The sequence below is a fragment of the Motacilla alba genome, chromosome 6 (assembly GCF_015832195.1).
Source record: "Motacilla alba alba isolate MOTALB_02 chromosome 6, Motacilla_alba_V1.0_pri, whole genome shotgun sequence".
Lineage (NCBI taxonomy): Eukaryota > Metazoa > Chordata > Aves > Passeriformes > Motacillidae > Motacilla > Motacilla alba.
The window spans coordinates 30,387,109-30,407,072 of NC_052021.1; the positions used below are offsets into that span (position 1 = coordinate 30,387,109).

Sequence of the window (19,964 nt, forward strand, 5' to 3'; positions counted from 1 at the left end):
AGAGATTCCAGATCCTGACAGTGAGCTGAAACTAAGTGACAGTAATTTAATTATTAATTTAGCCACTCACATTCTAACTTAAGAAATAAATAAATAAACTGATCTATGACTTTGCAATGCTAACACCTCATTTCAAATAAACTACTGAAGAAGGAACAGTCAGAAAGAAACAAACCTGCAGCTATTACCCACCTTCCTTGAAAATGGGTCATCCAGCCCTCTCCTTTCTTCCTCTCGGCGGCGCTCTCTCTCCTCTATCTCCATTTCTCTCTGCCGTTTTTTCTTCTCCAGCTCCTCCAGTTTCTTGACCCGCTCCTGGTACTCCCGCTGCTCCTGCTCGCGCTTCTCGCGCTCGATGCGCTCCTTCTCCTCGCGCTCTGCACAGGTGGAAACACACAGAGAACTTGTTACCAGCACAAATTCCACTACTTTGCTGCATCTACAGGAGGGTTCCACAACACAATCTCTCCCCTTGGACTCGATAAAAAAGAAACACTTAAAAATACAAGCATTTTGTATATGTTTAGCTAAACACAGAACCTGTTTTCTGCAAGTTGCCTAACTCAAAAGCCATGGGAAAAGGACATCCATTAATGAGACATCTTGAGCAACTAGCAAGAAAGAAAAAGTTCCAACCCTGTATGTTAACTCAATGTACAGACCATAACTGTAGCAATTAAAATATCAGCAACTATCTCAAACATGGTAGAGGATCCCTCCCTTAGAAAACGTCAAACAAAAAAAAACAGCTAACAGTGTCAGAAATTTGATATTCATGACTGCTTCTGGTTTTGTTTGTTTTTTAAATACTGCATTATGATGAACTCTGATACATAGACTCTTCAACCTCAATTGACAAATAGGGCAGAAATTCATCCTGCAGTTTGTCAACAACCTCTTCTCCTCTAAAGCCCTGAAACAGGCTATTAGGGCTATCAGACACAATGATTCACAAGGAAAGGTGTGCAAGTTCTTTACTATTTTGGAGTTCTTGATCTGACACCAATGTTCTTTTCTCTTTAAGATGTGCACAAACAAGTGGTCAGAACTCCACCTATAGGCTAAAATCAAAGACTCATTTTTCATAGCTTCCCTTACTTTATCTCCTCCTTCACTCATGTCTAGGAGCTACAAAGCTTTACCTTCCTGTCTATGCTGCACAGGTAAGCAAGGAAGGTGCGACAACTGGAAGTTGAAAAGACTTCCTCCAAACTCATGAAACAGGAAAACCAGACACTAGTTGTGTTACAAAATGGGAAGGCTCAAGGATGCAGAGGATGGAAGTCACGTTCTCAATCACACCTTTAAGCAGCTGCTCCTCCCGTAGCCTTTGCTCCTCCTCCTCCTTCTCCCTGTAGTAAGTGATGCGTCTCTCCTCTTTGCGCTGCTTCTTGCGTTCCTCCAGACGGTTCCGCCTCTCCTCGGCCAAGCGCTCCTGGAACTGCTTGAGTTTATCCTGAAATACCAACAAGACACCTCAGAACTCCATACTGTAATGTCTGAGAGCTAGGCAGTTACACAATTGTTAAATAAAGCTACACAGAAACTCACAACAACTGCAATATTCATTTTGCTCCACTGAAAAATGACCTCTTTGCCATGTCAACCTCTTCTGTAATTGATTTTGTATAAAAGAATATACTCCAATGTAGAAGAAAGACACAAATCTTCATGTACAGTATTAGTCCTTTATCTGCTTTTTCAGAAAAATATTGCCTAAATAAAAATTTACTTATCCCTAAAATATATTACCCATAATTATCCCTATTATTGCAAAGAATCATATGCGGTTACTAATTTATATTACCATACACCTCTTCTGCTTTTTTTTTGGTAAAGCCAGTTTTTACTGCCACATAGCCAAATACTCAAAGCTATAAACAGGCAGACAGAGCTGCCTGCCTATACCACACCCCGTGATCCCTTACTAATACCTGTACTGAAATAAACAATTTACCCCTCTTTTATTTTCCACCTCAGCTATTCTAGAAACTGTCAAAAATTTTAAGTGACTTAGGAACGGGTGCACGAAATTTAATTTAAAAGTTAAAGCAGAAAATAAGTAATTCCACAGTTCTGAACCATTTTAAATACTGATTTGTTTCTAGTTTCTTGGAGAATCAGTTTTAGTTCCTCACTTTAGGGTTATACTTTGTTAGCAATGCCACATCCATGTACCTCATAAACTGTTCGTCGTGATGCCTTAAGCCTGGCTTCAAATAAATCTCTATCCTCCAACATCCTGGAGAGTCTGCTCTTGTGCTCAAGGGCTTTCTCACGCTCCAGCTGCAGGGTGGTGATCTGAAAACAGAAAATATACAAAGTACAACTTCACTGTACATTTGGATTCAATCTACCCCAGCCACTAGGTGGTGAAATTTTCTCTTCCCCTTTCAGATCAAAGACACAAGAAATTGCTGTCCACTAAAACAGTGAAATCACAAAGCTAACAATTTGTGAATTTGTGTAAAGATTTCAATTGTTCTTTCTCTTTTGAAAGAAGCTGGAAAACCCAAACAAACAGTGCAAACCCCACTATTTTTCATGCATTGCTAATGCACTTTATTATTAACTGAACAAAAAGTTCTTACCCTTTCTTCTTCCTGTTGCTCCCACAGCTCCATATCATGCACTCTTTGCTCCTCATAGGCAGTCTTTATTAAAGGAATTTCTTCCAAGCGCTTCGCTCTTTCAAAGTAGTCAATCTGAGTAAAGGTAACAGATCTTTAGTGTGATATAATGCACACACAAACCTCTGATTTCTGCAGGCTTCTCAAATATAGCTGATATATTATGGCAAAATAGCAACAAACACATTGGACCATCTAAGGTCAACCTAACCAAGAACCTGCCTCTACCACTAGCAACTAAGTGTACTCCCAGGCAAGGATGCAGGAATGGAGACAGGCACATCACAATTCTCTCTCAGCATCATTCATTTTCAGCTCCCAGCATTTTCTGTGGTGAAAGTATTTTTATATTTAAACAGTGGATTTCCTCTCTTGTCCTGAGCTCAAAGCTCTTCATATACAACAATGTACTCTGGAGAGAACTCCTGCATGTCTGTGGCTCACAGCATGAAGATCCAACTTCCACCTACAAACTGCTCTGAACATGGCCTCTGCCGGCTTCATTTGATGCCTCTCGCTCCATTTGATGCCTCTCTACCCCTTGCAGGCAGTGCAAGAACAATTGCTCCCACCATCAGCTCTTACAACAGATACACTCTTACAGACTGGCACCACATCCTCTCTCTAGAAATCTGACGGGGGGGTACTATTTTACAAAGGCATTTCCCCCACAGAAGCCGATCTGCATCACTGATCATTCTTGTTGGCCTCCTGTCAAACTTCCATTTCAGCCACATCCTTTTAGACATAAGGAGACCAGAACTGCAGACAGTGCTCAAAATGCAGAAGAACCAAGTTCTCACTGCTGGCAAAGAATGTTAAGTTTGAAGCCCATAATTTAAAATGCAAAGCCAAAGACTGAGAGACCCAGCTTTCCCTATATAAAGTTTTAAATCTATCTAACCAGAACATAATTCAAAGACTTCCTTTTGTCACACTACTAAGTTGGGTTTTTTTGTGAAGAGCTTTGAAAAAACCCTTTTTTTGGAATCCAACTTAGTTGCACCCATCAGATCAGCCTCAGTCATATGTTTGCTTTGACAGCTTCAGAGAACTCTAAGAGGAAGCCCTTGCTAACACTCCTTTTATAGAAGCTGTGCTGACTTTCCCAGGCAGATCATATTCACTCAGGTGACTACTAATTCTACTGTTAATGTATTTTCTGCTCCTCTGTCCAGTGTAAGCAACAGCTTTACAGGCCTGCCGTGTCCAAGATCCTCACTGGAACCTTTTTAACTAACCTGCCACTTTCTACTTGCCATTTTTCTTCAAACCAGTTTTAATTGACCCGAGTCACCAACTGTACCACAGAACCCCTGTTTTATTCCTGAATAGAGCAGGAAGCCCTGGCTGAGTTTCACCTTGCCCAGGTCATGTGTTTCTATTTATTACTACACATTTCTCACATTTTTATAGCTATCCACGTTTCAGTCAGATCTTATTCTGCCATCTAGGAGGGCTCTAGCAGTGGAGTTTCCTTTCCTTCAGTAAGGATTAACACCATTAATTAATTTTGCTTCTCCATAATGGTCTCTCCCTTCTCTGAACATCCAACCTGTTCTGAACATTTTTTTAATTACAAGTCTTCCCAACTAAGACTCAGTTCACATCCAGATTACGGGTCCATTTTAAAATCAACTCAATTAATCAGAACACTGATTTCTGCACCGAAACCAGAGACCCAACTGGTTTATAACACACCTACCTGTCTTTAGTTTCAAGCATTTATAACACCAGTATTATATATATATGTTTGTATGCACATATATGTATCAACACAGATCACATTCACTAAAAAATTGTATGGACATTTTTACCCTTCCTACTTTGTACCTTTTTCTCCTGATTCTTCAGTCGTTCCTGAAGTTCCTTCTTTTCTTTTTCCAGCTGTTCCACTTGTTTAGCCATAATAAAGTCAGGATCCAATTCTTCAAGATCCTATAACCAAGCAAAGTTATCAATATAAAAAGGAGACAAAAAGACCATCTTTTGTGGTTAAAAAAGGTCCCATCCGAACACAGAACTAAAGTTTACTTGATTGTCTCATTTTTAAGAGAGACTGTACGGCCAGTTGGAGCAAACCTATGAAACTCAGGCAGCCCAGCAATGCAACACTGAAATAACAAAATAACTCCCCACTGCAACAATAAATCCCCTACCTCAATATCAATATCTTTAAACGCTTTGGCTCCCAGTTCAGTCTTCTTAATCTGCTCCAAGCGCTCCCGAACAGTTTTCTTTTTGATCTGCTCATGCTCCTGCAGGATCCTCTCCTTCTCCCTCTCCTTTGCCTCCTGGCGCAGCCTCTCCTCCTCAGCTTTCCTCACTTTCTGCAGTTCTGCTTCCCGTTGCTCCAGCTCCTCCTTTTCACGCTGGATGTTCAAACTTTCCAGGCGCTCCTTTCTCTCCTCTATGGTTTGACGGCGTGCAAGGATACGCTGATGCTCCTTCCTGGAATTTTTTAGGAAGGCAGTGACTGCCAGCTGATGCTGCTCTTCCTTCTCTTGCTGGATTTAAATTGAGAATAAGACAATGATGTAAACAGTCCCTCTTTAAAAAGGCAGTAAGCAAAGCAAATGCTTCTCAAGGAAAAATGCAAAGTTAATTCTATTCTCCAGACTTGCCAACTGAATGGAAGCACAGCTGTGGTGGCAAATCTAATCACTCATCCAAGTGGCATCCCAGGCAGCACCAACTGCCCAGAATCATGTACACATGGAGAAAGATGTCTGTGAAAGACAATATTCTGCAACATGGCTTGGGTACAACAATTTGACTTTTCCTGTCCAAAAATACTGTAGACCCAGATGTTATTGATATTGAAATCTCTGACTGCAATGGGTGTGTGGGCCAGTTTTGTTTGTCTCTGTATGTGTTTGCAAGCATATCACCACATGTACTGTATTTCCCCAAAGCTATTTATTTAAATTTTGTTATTTTCCAAACACACCAATAGAAGAAAAATGTATCCTAATTAACACAAAACACTATCTGTGAGATGATAAAGAAATAAGTCAATGATTTAAAACACTGTATTTAAAAGCATTTTCATTACCTTATAAAAACTCTAGGCTTCTACACACTAGAACATAGACTGCTCTATAAGCAGCCTTCCCACCCTGCAGCACTCCCCAGAGCACCCCCACAGCTCTTTGTGGACATTCATGCTGTACACAGAGGAGGTGCCACTGTGCCAGCTCAGGGAGCTGCCCATTTCCATGAGTCCAGCCAAACACTGCAGCCCAATTCAGCTCCCCACACTCCCCCAGCCATGCTACTCCTGAAATGTGAGCACCCACAGGGATATTTTAAGTAACCTGTCACTTCTAGGGCATTCAGCAAAAACACGGCAACATCTGTGCTTTGCTGTAGATCTGCACACATTTAAAGCTAAATGGAGGGGCCAAAACCACCAAAGTAAAAAGCTTTAGATGAATTTAATGATTTTGTGAATCATTAGAAATGTGACAAATTAAAAGCTTTTAAGCACCTGACAAAAGTGGAAAGTTTTGACCTGAATAGTGAAGGTAAAAAGGATATCAACTTGTTCTGTAGCTTCTCAAACCACACAGACTGATATTAACCTTGACACTGCTCTCCAATTTTACAAGTGTAATGGCCACTAATGAGTTAAATGAGGAGGATTTATCTTATTCAGCTACTAACTGTACTTACATGTCAAGTGCAAGACTAACTGCCATTTCTATCCACAAATACATAGTTAAAGCATGTTTTTTCTTCCAAAATAACAATCTAATACCAACCACAATCAAATAATTTTAAGGGAAAACCTATAGAAATACTTTTATCTTAAACACTATAAAACCACTAATGTATGTTCTGTGTGTCCTAAGACAGTTCTACTTTCTGCATTTAGATTTTAAGAATATTAGTTAATATTAAGTATAATAATATTACCTAATATTACTTAATACTTAGTATTTCAACCTGTAGAGAATTTAACATGGACATGTTGCTATCAGCATTTTTCCCTATGGAACAAATATCTGATGTGTCAGCTATGAAATCTTTCATAAACCTGAAACAAATGAAAAAATTACCACTGCTCTAGTGAAAGAAGTGAAGGTCTAATTTGCCATGACCAAAGCATGCTGGAAATCTGAGACGGATTTACACCTTGTTGCTACAGAGCTCCGGAAAACCTGAAATGTGAGTCTGACCTTGAAGCCAAGAGCCCCAGGGAGGAGGAAAAGAAGTCACAAAGACAGATCAGTTCTTGAGCTGTGGGAGATTTTGTTCTATAAAGCTGCATTCCAGGTTTTTCACAACAGCAGTTTCTCCAGGAAGAATAAATGAAGCAGGCTCTTAGATTTTCAAAAATGCATACAAAACTTTGAACAAATCCTAGTTCTGTAGGCTCATGTATGGAACAGTTATTGTTTGTTGTATCCTAAACATGATTATTTGCAAGACTGGAAATTTTAAACTCAGGCCTTTTGTGTAAATTTTGCCATGTTTTACTTATAACCAGAAACTAACTAGCTGAGTGCTTTTAAGAATGACTTCTTTAAAAGCACAAAAAACTGATTATGACTAAGCTGAAAAAAAAAGAAAGTAAAAGGTACATCTAATCTGAGAAAACACATTCATTAAAAATATAAGCTTTGTCAACACTCTCCTAAGACTTTAAATGACTTACCATTAAGTGAGGAGGCTTAATGACTGCAAGAGCCTTAGCCAGAGCTGAGGACATGGCAGTCAGCTGGTTTCTGATCTGCTCAGAAGGCATGCTCTGCAGCTGAGGGCCCAGTGGAGCATCCTCTCTAGTACAGTAATTCAAATCTGAACCAAAACTCAGTGTCCGGGTTGTGTGATCAAGGCGAACCTTTGCAAAAATAGAAAAAAAAAAGAAGAAAAAGGATTGTATTTTTTATTGAATGATTCCTCTGTTGCTCTGCCTATGACCACCATGAGTCAACAGAGGCTCTAAGCAGAAATTACTTTTAAAAAATTTTGCTATACCACCCAAATTAGTAGGAGAAGAACAGCACTGCTAATGAAGGTTTATTTCTATGATTTAGGAAAAAAAACCAATCGAAACAACAACTCAACCAAAATCACTGGAAGAGGCTGAGCTTTTAATGATACAATGAAATGAGCGCTGAAAGACAAATCATTCTTGTCTCTTCCTCCACATTGTCAACCAGTTCCTTTTTATCACATGCAATACACATGAACCCAGACACGACACAAAGTCTTTCTACAGCCCTCACCTGCAGGTCACAATGCCTGGCTGCATCCACGATACAACGCTCCAGCTGGAAAGCATCCACAAAAGGAACCAGGGTGCACAGACGAGCAAACTCAATGCTTTGATAAATCTGGGCCACCTGAATGTGAACAGAAACATCAATATTTTTCATCAATAAAAAGAAATCAGAAGTTGTTGTCGAAGCCTTGAAGTTAACTCACTAAATTGTCAACAGATGAATGTATACATATGAATGCAGTTGCAAATACTGTTTGAGGATTCTATTTCTGTACTGCATTCAGATTAAACCCCATTCCTGAATGGCTGCTTTGTATGAAGGAGACTGGCAGCAGTAACTACATCCAGCTATGCTGCTAATTAGCCTTCAACTATTTCTTTAGCACACCAGAAATAACACTGCTCATCACCGGTAACGAAAGCAGGTCAATGAAATGTGCATTTTATAAAAAAAACAAACAACAACTTATACAAAAATACAATTAAAAAAAAGAAACTAAAAACCAAAGTGAAATACTTCCTTCCCCAACAATTACTCCAAAGAGAAGTTTTAAGAAACTTGGTACATAATGAAAAAAATCTAGAGAAGAGACTACACCACTGTACCCCACTATCAAGCATGGCTACTATAGCTGTATTTAAATGATGCACAAACTGAAGATATGGGCTATGTATTAGGAAAAAAAAAATGATAGAAACAGAAATTATTTCAGCATTAAAGTTTCCAACTTATTTTTCCTCCAAAGCATATTCTAACTTATGTATACTTGGGAATATACACTATCTTTACTCATACCTGCTGTAGAAGGCGAAGGATGGTGTTGTTTTGCAGGTGAGGAATGTACAGCTGCAGCTCAGGTTCCTTTTCAGCTTGGTCCTTCACCCAGTTCAGAACCTATCAAAAGTCTGAAAAGTTACTCTATCTGCATTGACCTGTACAAACTTTATATCATTAAAGTAACATTTCTGGTTTATACTTTTAAAACAAGAGCACTTCTGTCCAGATACTGTTTTACTGAAGTGCATCCTTTGATCGAACACTTACAGTTACAAAGGAGAGCTGACAGTTTTTGTATGAAGGCGACTGACAGTTCTGGCAACATTTACCACACTGCTAATTTACCTTCAAGTTCTTTTTAGCACCTCACATATCTTTTTTCCCACTATCAAAGAAAAAGAACATGATGTGCTACAACTGCAGAATTTACACTAACCTAATCAACAGCTCTCACATTATTCTACCTCCCAACACTCTACCTTTTAATAGTAAAAACCAGTCATTGGTTCATCTTGCCACTTAGCACACAACCCACTTGCCAGCATATGCCCACGTGTGCAGTCTTCTTATTTTGAACCTTAAAACAAAATTAACTCTGTATTATCTCCACCAACAAAACTTTCTGATACATTCCCAAAACTCTGCACCTTTATGGAGCCCTCTGAAGAGGGCCCAAAAGACCTGAGTGAATTTTCATTCTATTTCAGTAACCTGGCTTACTCTATCAGATGTCATGCACATGTCATGGTGATGGAACTTCACCAAATCAAGGCTACTATTGAAAAATCAGACAATAGAAAAAGCTGGTTTATATTTACCACAAATCAATACTGAAATAACAGACTATTAGTCAAGACCAATTGCTACACACACACAGAGCTACAAAAAACTTACCTTGCTGACACGGGCACTCAACTTGAGCGGGTGAAAGTCTACTTCAAGCCAATTGTAAAGTTCTTTCACTTCTGGGACAACATATTGCACTACATTGAACCTGACCTACAGTCAACAAAAAAAATCCAAAGATCTCAACATAAATACAGTATTAACTAATAGTTAATGCTTTAAGAATTTCATATTCAACAAGTTAAACAGGCAACAGATGTGGGTTTTAATACAGGAAACTAGGTATTTCTCATTACATTCTTAACTGCAGTGACAGTAATTCTACACTACATCACTTAAATGTAGTTAAAAATGGAAAAGTAGACAAAAAACAAACAAGCTAAACAGACTGGAGTACCATCTTCAGCCATTTCTAAGACACAAGCATACTACACAAACACAGGCCACATCCAAACTAAAACCACACATCTCTGTTTATTATTAAATTTCTGAAGCCTTAAATTGTGGGTTTGAGGCAGACTGGAGAGGTGCTGCAAGAAGAATTAATTGAAATTGCAAAATGAGCTTTGAACCTAAATTTTAGATATGAGTGCAAATGACTGCAAGAAATTCAAACATTCTCTGAAAATACCCATTACTTAATGTCTAATTTGTTTATGAGCATTGGGGGAGGTCTGAGGATAGATAAATCTAACATCCCTTCAAATTAAACACAAGGAAGTTTTCATAATCACTTAGATCCATATGGTCCAACATTTGACATCTGGCCTGTGCTCATCCAAAACACATTTAAAACAGAAAAATAAGCACTAAGTTCAGTTAATTACACACTTCAGAGTCAGGAAAAAAACCCAAAGTTCTAGATCACAACATGTTTCAGACCCCTAAGTGTTTCAAATCAATTTGTTGCTTGGGTGACATAAAAGACTACACTGAATTGCACACAAGTATTCATTATCACTGCCATTTCCAAACACTCCTTGTGAATCTGCAATTAAGTTCCAATTAACCACACAGCTGTTTTAGCTTTAAATGTGCTGTCCCACAGCTAAGCAGAGTGCTCTAGACAGAACAGGAGTCAGTGTTAAGAAGCAGCTGACCTGAAGCCCAGTACCCACCATGTCATTGATGAGGCTGGCCCGTGTAGGGGGGGCCTGCAGCCCCAGCAGGGTGGCCAGGCGCCGCTGCTTCTCCACGATGATCCCATCCATGTCCAGGAGACGAGCAATATCAGTTCTCTCTGGAGTTATTGGAATGGACAGCGTGGCCAAAAGGACTCGAGTGGACATCCTGGTGTCAAAGCAGAAGTGCAAAAGAATACTTACTGATTCCTGTATGTACCAGTGCAAGAGAGGAAAGAGGAGCATCCATGATGCAAAACTGTGTTTTGAGGAGGAGACAGCAACTACAGCATGACAGGAAATTGTGAAATCTTGTGAAGAAAATACCACCACTCAAAAGAGAAAAAGAAAACAAATCCCCAGATATTTATTGACTTGCATATCAGTAAGGAGAAGGCAGCTTAACTAAGGTAATGCTAATGTTCACAATACTTACACTGCAGCTTTCTAAAACATCCTCCTTGATCTAGATTTCTTTTGAGGCAATTAGTATTGGCCAATTTAGGCAGAGCTGCTCATAGTCATACAAGTCATCTGCTTCTTTTGGGGTACAATTTAGTTTATTTTTGAACCTAGGGGTTTAAAAGCAGATTCTAAGATCACAGCAAGTATCTTTCCCCACCTCTGCATCTCCTCTTGTGTGAGATTCTTTCGCATTTCTCTTGATAAGTGATAAAGGCGGTGAAGGGTGGATGCGTGAAAAAGAGCATTTCCTGATTTCCAGAAGACAGTTGAAACTTTGTGGTAGTAATTTGCCATCAGCTGTGGTTTGGGTGGCTTCTTAGACAATGCAAATAGTCCATGAATATCTTCCACTGCTTTGAAAGCTTCCTAAAAAACCCCAAAACAACCAAATACACCATTGTTAGGAAATTTTTTGCAACATCCCAAAAAAGGAAAAATATAAATTTATGAAAGGCTTTAAGACTATAAAATATTTAATACCACTGAAAGCTGTGATTTTCAGTTCTGTCAGCTACATGAAATTAAAAACTTCTTTCTTAATAAATTATGTGGACATACTTACTTTAACTATTTGCTTAGAAGTTGGTATTTTTGAAAACTTGTTTCGTTCCAATTTTCAAGCTACAAACCAAGGGGGGGGGGCAGGGAGGAAACAAAAAAAAAAATCTCCAATAGTTCTACCAGCAAAGCTTGGTTTGAAATGCTAAGCAGGAACACCAGACTAAGCATTTACTATTCTAGATATTAAAACTTTCTTCTTTAGCTCTTATCCTCTCTTCACCTTGCTGCATGCACCGTGAGACATGAACAGCGTGGAGAAAATCCTGGAAAGGCTGCAGACCAAGCGTGCTGGGGAGCCCTGCTGCATACCTGCCACAGCTCCATGCTGATAGCACTGTCCAGCTGCACCAGCCTGGTCTCCAGGTGCATGGACTGGCTGTCAGGGTTGTTGAGGTTGATGGCTGTGCTTTGGTTGTGGTGCCGCTGGATCTGCCCCAGGTGCATGCGCAGGTTATCGCAGAGCTTGCGGAACTCCGCTTTCCGCGTGTACTGCAGGCAGAACTTGAAAGCTGCAAAAAGGAACGATGTAAATGGAAAACGTTTACTAATGGTGACTTCACGGTAGTTCTAAATGGGATTCAAGCATGTAAATCAGTACACTTAAAAAATCTTCATTTGCAGTCAAAAGACATCTCAAACATGATACAATCTGTCACACATAACAAGTAAGTGACAATGCAACACATTTTCATCTTGACCTCAAAAGATGAAGATGTTTCCACATAATTAAGATTAAAGAGCAAAGAGAATACTTTAAGTCTCTTTAAAAATGTTCTAATTTATGCAGCGATTCCAGTTTTTAGTTTGAACTAAGAGCACACAAAATCCTGTGAATGGCATGAATTCAGGTTCTGGCTTTGTAAAATGTGGGAGAAAAATTCTCAAGTAATCTAAAGATGGTAAAGTCAAATGAAGCTTTCAAATGACTGGAAATGGCACAGACAAAAACCTTGTCATTAATCCCACAGTTGTCAAACACCAGTCCTCATTCTGGCTTCCAGAGATAAGCACAACACAAGTGCATGAAAGAGGTCAAGAAGAGGGGATGGACTATAGAGGGGGATCAAGACCACCCAAAACCCTGGAAGCCCTCCAACCCATTTCCAGAAAGGTCCAGAAGAACAGATGGAGCATGAGAACGGATTAGCCAAACAAGTGAGAAACTCATCTATAAAAAGGTCAAGCCCAGGTGTGTGTGCACCCCAGGATCCTGGACACCCCCCATCAGCCGGATCAACACTGGAGTGAGGACTGGTGACTTCTCTCTTTTACCCTCACATTCTTTCCCTCTAACCCTCTCTTTAATTCAACCCTCACTTCTTCCAGCCTATCCCTTTACCCAAAACCCACTGCCATGTGCTTCTACTGGCAGGTCAGGGACTAACAGACCAATTTTCATGCCAAGCATGTCATTCACTACTAAACTTTGTAAGCTTTTGAGGACCCTCTGATTCTTGTTGTTCCTTTTGACCACATGCATCTACAAATCTTGATGTTCCCCTCCCCTTAAGGGGGGGACACCACATCATTATAGTTAAGGTTTCCATCTTTTGCACCTACCTTGCTGTGCAATGTCATGGTACAGGCGTTCTACTCGAGAATTATTTCGAAGAAGATCCAAACACTGTCTATAGGACTCCCACAGAAATTTAACCCAGGGTGTCAAAAGCAGGCGGTCAGTACGATCCTGAGTGTCTTCTCCACTTACAGCACTCAGAAGAACACTTCAGTCAGGGCAGCGGGGTAAGGAAAGAGAAAAAAAGAGAAGTGGTTTAATCCCTACAATTTTTTCTCATCAATTTTTCTTACCAGGTTCTAAGAGTCTGGACAAATCTGAACAGCTAATAGCTGCTGAATGCTCTACAGCTTATTTTCAAACTGGTCCCTCAGACTGCTCCCTTTTCCTTTAAAGGATGCAGATAATTATTTCTAAGTTTTAAGTTTCAAACTTTGGACTGACATGTGCAAGCTCCAGAGGTAAGACATCAGAAACTTGTATCCTTCAAAGGAAACTAACTGCAGGGTTTTCACCTTCCCTTTCCTAGCAGGGAGCTGTGTCCTGTACCTCTGTTAGAGTCAAGTATCAGTGCCAATGCAGACACTTCAGTACTTGCTGACACTTCCCTTTTAGTCACCAGCACTGCTGCCAGAGTTGTTTATGTTGACATGTGACACAAGAGCTGTGTTATGATCTGCACACATCAGAAACCAGAATACTCACATTAGCATTTCAAATCCTTTACAAATTCTGACATGAAAAAGACGCTTAAATACACCAGAAGTAAGACACAATAATCTTGCATTTAGAACTTCATTCCCTCATCACAGGAATTTAAGACAGGGGAAAGCACTCCCAAGACACTGAGACCAATTCAGTGCTATGTCCCACACAATCCCTTTCCGCTGAACAATCCACTCAATCTGTTAAACTCAAAAAAAACATTTTCCCCAAGCCTTCACTCTGAAAATTTTTTGAACTGTTTTTAATATATAAAGTCTCAACTCTTGTATCTTTTCTACTACACCATTTGCATTCTAGTTTGCATCCTTGGGTACTACATAAACTATTAAACACGACACAACACCAGTGCTTTCTCTAACGGATCAAGAGGTGAATCCAGCAAAAAAGCATGAGAAGTCTAGAAAACAGGACCTAAAAAACACTAAGGAAACTGTGCTTGTTTAGAGGAGCAGTGTGATTGAAAAGATCCATTTTCTAGTCCTCTGTTACAGAAAGAAGAACAAGGAAAAGAGAGGTCAGTCGATCTTCACTGTTTAACTATTAGTGGATTGCTCTGTAACAATTTCAGGCACTGGAAATAACATGAATGGCTCTGCCCCCTATTGAAGACATGTCTGTCACCTTTTTTGCAACCAACTTCTACTAGAGAGTTTTGCTGTTAATATGTAAATACAAAGCCTTCTACTCCAGGTCTTTTTGAGTATTATTTGTTTACTACAACTCTATTCTTACACAAAACTAATATTCAGTAATTTCTTCCAAATTTTTTATCATTTCTATCACCATTCTATGTTCTCATAACCTATCCTATTAATTCTCCCTTGACTGTACTTTTCATGTCCTTTCTTCTATTATCTCCTCACTTAACCAAGCAAGTATAAAGTAACATTTCTTTTTGTTTGTACATGCACAGTGTGGTCAGAAGAAATGGAGGCTATCACACACAAGAATTACATTGGTCTGATATAATTAACAGCATTTCTATATCAACTAGTAATGAGCAATTTACCATAATAAACTCTCCAAAACCACTACAGATGCAGATCTGAGCATACACTGGAAAGTGGTGACCCAACTCCCAGAGCCACTCCCACTGCACCTGGATTTTCTACTCCTTACTGCTTGCTTGCTTTACTCAGGATTTCATTCAATGTAAAATTCCTGCTTTTATCCTTACCTTTAAAACCTCTAGAACACCACTAGTATTCCATTTCAAGTCTACCACATTTATATCTCAGCTCTGTGAATGAAATTAAGGATACTTTCCATGAATTGCTACATTTTAAAGACAGGCTGCACACCTTTCTGGAGTCTGAATGTTATCCAAGTCTTCTATGTCCAGTACCATCTGCTGGGATTCTTCTTTAGCTGCTTCTGTTTTTTCTTCAGCTAATTTTAAATAGGCTCGAACAACATCCTCCAAAGATTTGATGTTAACCTACACCAAAGGCAAAAAAATGGGAAGATGTTTCCACCCACAATAGGCAACATATCTTAAAATGTAACTGCTACAAATCCAAGAACATCTAAAAGGCAGATTAATCCTAATTCAGGACAAATCAGTTACTTTTAGATTACATCAGCTGACAGATACCACGCTTGCTATAAATACATACAATAAAAAATCAAAAGCCATACCTGCTGGCAAATATTCTTGTACTGGTACAATCCTTCTTTTGCCAGGTGACTCTTGCGCAGATCCACGCAGAGCTCCAGGTACTTCAGCATAATTGGCTCGTGGATTTTCTGCCATGTTCGGTGTTTCTTACTTTTCATAACATCATAGAGAACATCAAGGGCAGGCTGCTTTTTGCCAACCTCAAGAAATTCTGTAAGTAAAATCCCAGTTAGCAAAACCTTGCACACCAGAAGATGTATTTTTTATGCTTAACACAGAATTTAATTAACTCTACCCACAGTGCATTGATGGTTTGATTTAGTTGGCCAGATCAAAAATGCTGGCAACTCAGTGCCACTTGTTCAATGACATAACTGGCAAACAAATGGTGACCAATAAATTTACATGGGAATTTCAGGATAGCAGAGATGTCTCTCCATCCATCCAGGCATGACTGAGCACTTCATTCACATGAATGTGTACGAATGCACACATCCAGCTTTAACCATCCTGGTTTCATCAAAGACAAGGAATACTCACTAGGAGGCTTGTGGGTACAGCACCTACCGAGGGCACTTAACGAGGTATAAAACATACCACAAATGTGACTGAATGTACTGCTCTCAGGTGAGGGAGGGAGGAAGGAAGGAAAAAAAACTTAGCAAAGTTGTTCATTTTCTGGTTTTAACTCCTGAGTGGTTTAGCACTTCAGTTTACAGAAGTTACATCAAAAGCTGCTGCAGTTCAGTTGAAGGGTCAGACACTTTTTATATCAGCCTTGCTGCTGAAACCAGTGCCCCATTTATTCATCCCTAAGCAGCTGCTGTTATTAAGAGGAGCTCTCAGCATCACAGCAACTCCCACCTCTGATACCCCACACATTCTGCCTCACAAAACATAGCAAACCACCGACTGGAAACACTGAGGCAGCGACCCACATACACACAAGACCCTACACTGAATGTGCTCTGCACTGCAGAACAGCAGGGGAAATGAACACACAGAATGGGAAGCAAACAGGTTTAAAAGATAAGGAAGGTGAAGTACAGCTAGTGGGAAATATGCCTATTCTTAAAGGCTGAGGGGTGGAGTCAGTACTGCCATGAAGTACCTTGGAAAGCACTCCATTCCTAAAGAAATGATGGCAGAAGCTGTTAAAGCAGGGGCCTGCTCCAGGGGCTCAGACATCAGACAGAGCTTCCAAGTTTTGGAATCTCAATTTGAAGTTAAACATGGCAAAAGGTTTAGATTGAAAGCAGCAGAGTGGTTTTAATTTAAGGAGCACAACAGCTCACATTCATGGATCAGTTTACGTACATAATGAGCTGGCAGAAGATGAGCAAGCTCCTTTCCAGAGAAAGCACCGTGATACAACTGAAGATAATCAAAGTTACGGTGAGGCAGTACCCAGCAGTACTTCACTCACCACGGGAATTTTAATGAAGCTGCCTTCCATCCCATAATTTACACTGCTATTCTATCTCAGAGCTGCTTTTGAGACAATTACTGTTGAGCTTTACATTTTATTTATGAAAATAAACTTGAAAGGCAAGTTTGATCCTGCAACAATGCCAGGGCACTCCAAGCACAGCTCTCAGTGGTCGATAACCAACTGGACAAAGCACAAAATTAATTTATGTTGTTTTGAAACTTTTAATTAACTCTGGCCAAGCAGGTTCTTACAAGTAAGTCAAATAATTAAGGCTAATTTAAGAGACACTTCAGTAAAAGCACAAAATGAACCTGAAGAATCAAACACAGCACACAGTGCTATGCTTTGCAGTAAGAACTGTAAGTTATGGAAACTCAGGTCTGTAACATATAAACTGTAAAGCTGAGTCCATAAGTAGCTGTAAGAGTTACCTTCCACTAGTTTTGCTCTTTTATACTACTGAAAATGCTAATAGGTATCCAGAATAGCAACTGAAGCTGAGTGGTCAAGAACCAGCTGATACACATCAAGAACTCATCTACTGCTGCTAACCCAAAATCCTGAATTAAGCTCAGTTTTCAATCTGAGAAAACACGTACTACAAGAGGTGACAAAGATGTCAAGCACTTTACAGTATCTCTAACAGTGAGCAGGCTTAGTACCTGCAACAATAAAACACTCCTTGAAGTTGCATTAGATCCCTGAGTACAAAGCAACGCCAAATACTAACAATAGCTGAGTGCTGGCCTTGACCTACATTTATCAATTATGAAAACACTTTCCTTACATATCTGTATATACTTAAAATCCTTCATGCTCTTCATATTTCCAAACGTCCTCTGTATGTTGAAGTCACTGAGAACATGAAGTGCTTCTAATGCTCGCTTGAGCCTTACTTATAGAACACACACTGAAACTCTGGAAACTGCACCGAATGTCCCCATTAAAAATGCCAGTGTAACATTAAACTGCTTCCTGCAACACACAATCTGCCTTAGGTACGACTTTCCACCCTTTAATATGCTTGGCTGTGGTAAGATTGAGCCCCTGCAGTTTGTAGGACTTGACACTGCTTGTCATGTTTTCCATTCAGTCCACTGAAATTCAGGATTGCCAGCATCTGTCTGGAGAACACCCCCTTCAGTTCAACTCCACTCCTTCACTTCCACACAACTCAGCAGACTTGCAGCAGTATAAGAAATGCATCAATAATAATAATGATAATAATAATAATAATAATAATCAGTTTAAAGTCAATATTCCAGAAATGTAACTTGCACACCAAATACTACTTCCTCTACCCAAGAATTTGCAAATATAAATAAAATTTATATATTATGGTATGTGCGTCTTTTCCAGTGAAAGAACTGATCCAACACATCTTCATCCCCGAATGCTGACTGCAGCTGATTTTATCTTTCATCTTTTTATCTTTGTGGGAAAGATTTTACAATGAATTTTTGATTAAAATACTTGAGGATGTGCAGTACTTTCACATTTTCTTGTTATACTAAGTACTTGAATAATGCAGTCCCCAGACCACACAGCTTCTCTTGCTGTCATTTAAAGACCCATAAATCATCTCTAAGTTGTGGATGTCTTTAAGTGTCATCTTTCGATCAGCCCTGTGACAATGATCAGTCTAAATGGTCTTGCAAAGGGCTTAAAATAGGATACTATAAAAAACAGAAGCGTCAAAGCCACATGTTTGGCCCGAAATGAGCCAGCTGACAAATATAACCAGTCCAGCTTTTATGTGGCAGCCAGCAAGCAACGGCTACAGCGCTGAACGCTCTCCCTCGGTCGGTCTTCCAGGGCGAACCAGTGTTATCAGCCTGCGAGGGAGTTTTACCATTTGCGGTCTCCCCGGCGTCACGTGAAGGACGGGATACAACACACGAAGCCCACAAGGGCCCGGGATCAGCCCGGGTTTGCGATCACCCCGGCAGGCCAGCGCGGTCCGGCCGCTCGTGGCCTGCCTGCCGGCGGGCTCAGGCCCGCGGGTTGAGGCCGTGCCAGCCCCGGCCGCCGCGGCTCCCCCTCGGCCCGGAGGCGGCCGTGGGGCCCAGGGGAGCTGGAGGCGGGGCCGGGCCTCCCTCTCCTCCGCCATGCGGCGCGGCCGCGCCGGCCCGGCCCGGCCCTTTCCCCGCGCCGCGCCGCGCCGCCCGCTCCCTCGCGGCCGGGCGCTCCGGGGCGGCCTCCGCTCAGCGCCGTGGGATTCCGGGCGGGCTCTCCGGGGCGGGCCCGGCCGGGGGGTCCCGGGGCGGGCGCGGCCGGGAGCCGGGGAGCGGCGCGCAAGGCCACCCGGCGCTGTGCGTGTGTGTGTGGGCGCGGCCCGCACTGACCGTTCGCCCGCTTCAGGGCGTTCTCGGGCCGCTGGAAGTACACCGGCATGATGGCGGCGGCGGCGGCTCCTCACGGGGCGGCGGCGGCTCCGAGCTCCAGCCAGGCGGCACGCGCGGCCGGAAAGGGAGGGAGCGCCAGGGGAAGGGGAGGGAAGGGGCCCGCGCGCGCCCTGGCGGCGGCGGCGGAAGCGGAAACCCCGCCCCGCACGGCCCGGAGCGCGCGGACCGCCGGGCGGGACCGGCACCGGCACCGGCACCGGACCGACCGGGAGCGGGAGCGGGACCGGGACCGGGAGGGGATCGTGGGGAAATCGCCGAAAAAGCGGGAGGGGGATTGGGACCAGGAGCCTGAAGGGATCGTGAGATGGGGATCGGGAGGGGAGCGCGAGGCGAGCTCCACAAAGCCCTTTGTCCGAATGAGCCTCAGACGAGGCCGGGGGGCACAGGGGGTGTGCGGGGGGCGGTTGGGTGGCGCTCGGTCCTGTGCGAGTCGTTAGCCTGACTTCGCACACTCTGTTATTAGCATTGTTCTTGCTGTTCGTTTTCCTGTTCTTGATCTGCTTTTAGTAAATTGTTCTTAGCCCAACCTGTGATCTTTATCTTTTTGTTCCTCCGGTTCTCGCAGGGGGAGGTGAGGGGGACGTCAGCGAGTGGTGTGTGGTCTGGCGTATTTCAGTGGGAACACTAAATTGGGGA

At 41.6% G+C, this 19,964-nt stretch overlaps 1 protein-coding gene and 1 non-coding gene across 2 annotated transcripts in view; both read right to left on the reverse strand.

Annotated features, from left to right (window-relative positions):
* Nucleotides 1-19,424, reverse strand: part of EIF3A (eukaryotic translation initiation factor 3 subunit A) — a 28,877-nt gene extending 9,453 nt beyond the window's left edge. Inside the window, exons 1-17 of the mRNA XM_038140718.1 lie at nt 19,269-19,424; nt 15,512-15,702; nt 15,175-15,311; nt 13,192-13,355; nt 11,941-12,140; nt 11,228-11,436; nt 10,603-10,774; nt 9,533-9,637; nt 8,657-8,755; nt 7,865-7,981; nt 7,291-7,476; nt 4,790-5,137; nt 4,464-4,568; nt 2,592-2,705; nt 2,179-2,301; nt 1,303-1,456; nt 193-377 (exon numbers count right to left, since the gene is read on the reverse strand). Of these exons, the coding sequence (XP_037996646.1) occupies nt 193-377; nt 1,303-1,456; nt 2,179-2,301; nt 2,592-2,705; nt 4,464-4,568; nt 4,790-5,137; nt 7,291-7,476; nt 7,865-7,981; nt 8,657-8,755; nt 9,533-9,637; nt 10,603-10,774; nt 11,228-11,436; nt 11,941-12,140; nt 13,192-13,355; nt 15,175-15,311; nt 15,512-15,702; nt 19,269-19,317 (2,658 nt within the window). The 5' untranslated portion in view covers nt 19,318-19,424. The remainder of the gene's footprint in view (nt 1-192; nt 378-1,302; nt 1,457-2,178; nt 2,302-2,591; nt 2,706-4,463; nt 4,569-4,789; nt 5,138-7,290; nt 7,477-7,864; nt 7,982-8,656; nt 8,756-9,532; nt 9,638-10,602; nt 10,775-11,227; nt 11,437-11,940; nt 12,141-13,191; nt 13,356-15,174; nt 15,312-15,511; nt 15,703-19,268) is intronic.
* On the reverse strand, nt 8,170-8,302 carry LOC119702943. Its single transcript, XR_005257491.1, has one exon. It is a non-coding gene; the product is annotated as a small nucleolar RNA SNORA19 (small nucleolar RNA).
* Nucleotides 19,425-19,964: the final 540 nt, after the last annotated feature.